A 5,908-nucleotide genomic window follows, 5' to 3' on the forward strand; every position below is an offset into this window, starting at 1 on the left:
AGGATTTAGTCCCATTTCTCACAGAACAGCGGTCCACCTTCTCCAGCTACCCCTCAGCAGAACTCCCCTCACACTCTTGGCTTACAGGAGCCCATTTTATAGGCCTCTCCCCAGAGAGACAGTGTTCTCTTGGAGTTTAAGTTGCCTGTTCTGTTGCTGCATAACTTTGTGTGATCAGGGTTGTCCTCGGGCAAAGTAGGGAGAGAGAAGAGAGAAACATAACAGGATTTCCCACACACAGCCCTGTACACTTTTCAGACACAGGGACCCTTTTCCTTGGATCTTCTGGACAAAAATACAGAACTCTAAGAGCTTTAATCCCCTGTGGTGCCACTATGTAGTTCTGCAACTGGGGTCACCTTAGGGATAGGGCCTGGATTTAAAAAAAATAAATGTGGAAAATAAGGAAGATCCTTTCCATACTCTTCAGCTCACAGGGCCGCCTTTTCTCAATCTTCTGGCCACAGGGATCTTCTGAGAGTTTTGATACCTGTGCTTGTTGTGCAGTTCCACAACTAACCACCCTTGTGTCAAAGCTGAAAGAGAAAGGAAGAAAACTTCAAAACTTCCCTCTTTACAGGTTGCCTCTTCAGGTTTTGACTCCCCTCCCCAATATGCCTGTTGTTGCTTACTTTTCAGTCCTCACTTAGTAGATATTGTATTTGTCCCTTGTTTTAGTTGTAATCAATTAGAGAGATAGGCTCTCACGGGCTGACTTCACCTTGGCCAGCACCTGAAGCCCGTGTTTGATATTTTTTATATTTTATAATGCTTTTTCAGAAATAGACTATCCATGGGGCTAAGGGTCAGGACCATGTTAAAGGCCAGAGAAACAGTGGAGAGGGAGAGGAAGTATGGGCGGGACATAAGTGAGGATCATGAGATTTAAGTCATTCTTGCTATTGTTAACTTCATTATTAACTCCATTTTTTCTTTTTAGGTTTGTATGGGACTGTTACAAGCCCTGCTTCAGGAGTGTATGAAATGAAAATTGGCCCCATCACCTTCCAGGTGGCCACTGGAGATATTGCTAAAGAAGCAGCAGATGTGATTGTGAATTCAACAACAAAGACATTTGATCACAAAGCAGGTACTTTACTTGTAGGACTTTTGCTACAGTAATGGTCACAGTAGATCCCTTGAAGGAGGGTTTCTATAACCAAACTATTCTACAGTTGTTATAGCCAAACTGGTTTCCACAACTTTGGCTTAGTAGTATGAATTAATAATTTTAACATTATTTTGACATGGTTTCTTATAATTGGTAACAGTTTTTTCATGAATTTTTCTTCTTTTGATCAGAAATGTCCAGGTTGTAAGATTCCTTCAATGATGGGGAAAGCATTTAGATAATGAGGCAATCTTTCTGATCTAAATGAACTGTACTGATTTTTTATTCATGTTTGCAAATATGTTGATGTTCTCATGTAGGGGTCTCCAAAGCAATTTTGGAAAAGGCTGGACAAAATGTGGAAATAGAATGTTCTCGTCTAGGTAAGGCACGATGCTGTTTTTCGGTCCTAACGTATAACTGGAAGGCTGAATGTGGGAGGCTGTGGAGAGGGAGATGACATATTAATCTTAAAATCATACATTTTACTAAAGAATTCCACTCATAGAGAACTAGAAAGAAGTGAAGTGAAAAGTGAGATCATGGTTAAAAATAGAAGGTAAGCAAAAAAGATTCATCAGAGGTAGTATTTCAGGAGTCTCTTATTGGCATGAAATGCTTTATTTGACAAAGCAGACATTTTGCTTTGTAAACCATCAGAGTAGGTTCAGCATCTGATTTTGCATCTTTCTGTTTTGCGTTTCTTAGCTCAACAGCACAACAATGGTTATATAATTACTGTAGTGGTGCTGAGTCTAAGTAAGGGCAGCTTCCTCACCCCAAGGCAGTCACTGGAATCTAAATTTGAATGTCTGCACTGGCCTGGTAGGCCCTCCAGAAGTTTAGGCTCAGTAAACTCACCCATCCTTGTCACTTTCTGAACCTGCAATTTACCTGGTTCTCCTTGCTTATCTTCTTTGCTTATCTCTATCACCACCTGAGCTGGTCCTTAGACTAATAGATGGGGATGCTTTCTCCCTTAGTGGTGTTTATGAGTTGAGTTTGACTGGGAGGGATGTAGACAGCTTCTGGCCATAAAGGAAGCCCTCTACCTAGTACCTACAGATATCTGCCCTCAGTGAGAGAATGGGTGGTCAGTGATTCCTGCAAGCACCTCAAGTTCAATGAAAACTCCAAACCCAATTCACTGTCTTCTCCCCAAAAACCTTACCTTCCTGTTATGTCCCTGATTATATCACTTTCTATCTAGCTTCCTTGACTCTGCCATCTTTATCACTCCCATGTTTATTAGTTTATTAATTAGTTTGACTAAATGTTTTCTGAGTGACTGCCATGTGCCAGGCACCATGCTGATGCCTGGTGGATAGAAAGATGACTTAAAAAAAGATCCACTCCACAAGAACCACCTAGCTAATTGTGAGACAGACATGTAAGCAAACAACTGCAGTACTGTGTGCCCATGATATACACATGAAGGTGTGCAGGGGGCAAAAGAGGTACATGTGTACTTGAACAAAAGGTCAAGTATACAGGCAGTTGGTCTCTAGGTCCTCCTGACTTTACTTCCTAAATATCTCCTTATTTTAGTCCCCTTTTTATTTAGTTCTTGTCTTCGCCTAGCCTTTTATTATAGCCTCGTATCTAGATATGGGTTCTATGCCCCAGTGCCTCCTATACCCCCACCACTGGCATGGTGGGCCTTCCAGACTTATTTTTCTCAAAAACAGATCTATTTCTCTGAGCACACCAGGTGAGGTTGCACATATCACACCCCCTATTACACAGTTCTAGGCTTTCCTTCAATTTTCCATACTTCACTTATTGAACACCATTCATCTTTACATATTATATGTTTTGTATCCTAAGTGCCTAGATAAGCATCTAGCTTTTGATGGGACACATTAAATATTTGTTGAAAGTGAGTGACTGTATCTAAACACTCCTGTTTATATTCTTCCAAATATCATGAGATAACCACAGCTTTGCAAAGGAGAATTCCCTTCTTTCCCAGCTCATCTAATTAAAAACAAAAGCAAAACACCTGAACAAACCTTCATGGTTAGTTTTATGTGGGGTTTTTCTTCATTCCTACAATCATCTACAGAGCCAAGTCACAGAGGTCTACTCTTATTTCTGCAGTAATGGTGGGCACCATCGATGGGGATAAACCTAGTGGGCCCTTAGTCTATCACACCAGGTTTGTCAGGGGACTTCTCCACTGTTACCTGCTCTTCCCCCACCCAATGTGACAGCTGCTGTTCAGATGGGACTGCTTCCATGGTTTTTCATGAGAATTTTCAAGGAACTTGCCATGATCTTACCAAGGCAGTCAGCTGGAGGAAAAGGGGTATGGGGCATGCTTAATTAGGAGACGACCTGCTCAGGTGGCAACCTTAATTCCTGCTAGTCAGCTAAAATCTCACCAAGTGTGTGAAGAGAGACGTCCTGGAGGTTCAACATAACTTGCATGTAAAAATGTATATATAACAACAAAGAGCTTAGAACTCTAGGCATCTTACTAAATTATCTTAGCATAAATCAAGACCCCAAAGGAAAACGACAAATTGTAAAGTCAAGTGATGATTAAGCAAAAAAAAAGTTGTTGTTGTGTTTAAAGAGCATAATAATTCAATATGTATTAGTATCTTTTACTTTGGATATTTTGAGAACACTAGTGAGCCAAGAAAGATTAACTGTGCTTGGTAACACAGAGAAACACAATGAGCTGGACTCCACTAAATAGAGCAGATATGAACATCAGACATCAAAAGTTAGATTTCCTTTTTTCATTGTTTGGCTGTTGGCTTCTTGACATCCTGGAACAAGAACTCCCCACTGCATCTAGGGCTTAAAAGGTGTTTGCTGTTAGAAAAGTACATGGAAGTGAAAAATTTGGGGTGTGTGGATGCATTCTCTGAGAATTGGAATCCCGAATTTCTTCCTCAGCCTTCTCCAATTGTGTCTCTATTTTTCCAGTCATTTTTATTTGCCTTTCTAGGACGTGCTCAACAAGACCCAGATAAGGTTGCTGAAGCCATAATGGATGCCATTGAAGACTTTATCCAGAAAGGACTTGTCCGGTCTATGAAAAAAGTTAAAGTTGTTATCTTTCAACCTCAAATAATGGATGTGTTTTTTGCCAACATGAGAAAAAGAGAAGGCTCCCAGGCGCCCTCACAGTCTATAGTGTCTAAAATTGCATGTGAGTTGTTGATTTTTATGAAATGCATGTTCCTAATGTTGAGGTCATATGAGAAATAGCTAAAATTCTACATTATTTTTTGTGGTAGCTTATTAGCTTCCCCTGGTTTTATTGAGATATAATTGATATATGTCACTGTTTAAGGTGTACTGCATAATGGTTTGACTTCACATATGTTACTGCAGTATGTTTAGTTAGTATCCATCATTTCATACATGTCTTAAAGAGAGAAAGCAAAATGATTTTTTTTCTTGTGATGGGAACTCTTAGAATTCACAGCTTTCATATATATCATAGAGGTGTGTTAACTATAGTCATCATGCTATAATTATATCCTTGGTAATTATTTATCTTGTAACTGGTAGTTTATACATTTGACCTCTTTTTTCTATTTCCCCTTCCCCAATCTACCTCTGGTAACCACAAATCTGATCTCTTTTTCTGAGTGTGAATTGTTGTTTTTTTAGTTTCCACGTGTGAGATTTTTTTTAAAAAAAATATTTTTATTAATTTCAGAGAGGAAGAGAGAGAGAGAGAGAGAGAGAGAGAGAGAGAGAGAGAGAAACACCCATGACGAGAGAGAATCATGGATCAGCTGCCTCCTGCACGCCCCCTACTGGGGATCGAGCCCACAACCCGGGCATGTACCCTTGACCAGAATTGAACCCAAGACCCTTCATTCCTCAGGCCTAAGATCCATTCACTGAGCCAAACTGGCTAGGGCTATAAGTGAGATCTATGGTATTTGTCTTTTTCTCTCTGCTTTGAATTGGATAATCATTAATGAACTATCAGAAAGAAAAAATAAGAAAAAAATCCCATTTACAATTGTATCGAAAAGAATAAAATATCTAGGAATAAATTTAACCAAGAAGGTAAAACTGATAAGACACACTGATGAAAGAAATTGAAGAAGACAAAATAAATGCAAAGATAGTATGTGCCCACATATTGTAAGAATTAACATTGTTAAACTGTTAATTCCTAAAGCAATCTACAGATTCAGTGCAATTCCTATCAAAATTCCAATGGGATTTTCTCAGAAACACAACAAACAATTGTAAAGTTTGTGTAGAACCACAAAAGACACCAAATAGCAAAAGCAATTTGAGAAAGAATAAAAAAGGTAGAGGCATCACAATTCCTGATTTGAAAGTATATTACAGAGCTACAGTGATCAAAACAGTAGGGTATTGGTTTAAAAACAGAAGCATAGATCAATGGAAGAGAATAGAGAGACCAAAAAGAAACACATGCCTATATGGTCAATTAATTGATAACAAAAGAGCCTAGCATATACAATGGGTAAAGGGTAGTCTTTTTAATAAATAGTGTTGGGCACCTACTTCAGTAGCACATCCAATCTAATAAAAGAGAAACATGGTAATTAGCGTACGACCACTACCCTTCCCATTGGCTAATCAGTGCAATATGCAAATTAACTGCCAGCCAAGATGGCAGCCGGCAGCCAGGCAGCTGGAAGCGAACAGGGAGGCTTGCTTGCTTCAGTAACGGAGGAAGCCAAGCTTCCCTGCCTGCCTTGCCACCCGGGCTTCAGCCAGCAGGACGAAACATTGTTTCAAATACAGAAGGTAAACAAAGGCCAGAAACATGCTTTCAGCAGCGGAGGGAGG

General features: G+C 39.7%; 1 protein-coding gene across 1 annotated transcript in view; it reads left to right on the forward strand.

The window, feature by feature from the left end:
* Positions 1–5,908, forward strand: part of LOC102758216 (poly [ADP-ribose] polymerase 14-like) — a 30,352-nt gene that overhangs the window by 16,757 nt on the left and 7,687 nt on the right. The window contains 4 exon segments of the mRNA XM_015570439.1: positions 941–1,090; positions 1,432–1,494; positions 1,820–1,870; positions 4,071–4,274. Coding sequence (XP_015425925.1) covers positions 941–1,090; positions 1,432–1,494; positions 1,820–1,870; positions 4,071–4,274 — 468 coding nt within the window.

The sequence above is a fragment of the Myotis davidii genome, unplaced genomic scaffold (genome assembly GCF_000327345.1).
Source record: "Myotis davidii unplaced genomic scaffold, ASM32734v1 scaffold367, whole genome shotgun sequence".
In the NCBI taxonomy this organism is placed as follows: Eukaryota; Metazoa; Chordata; class Mammalia; order Chiroptera; family Vespertilionidae; genus Myotis; species Myotis davidii.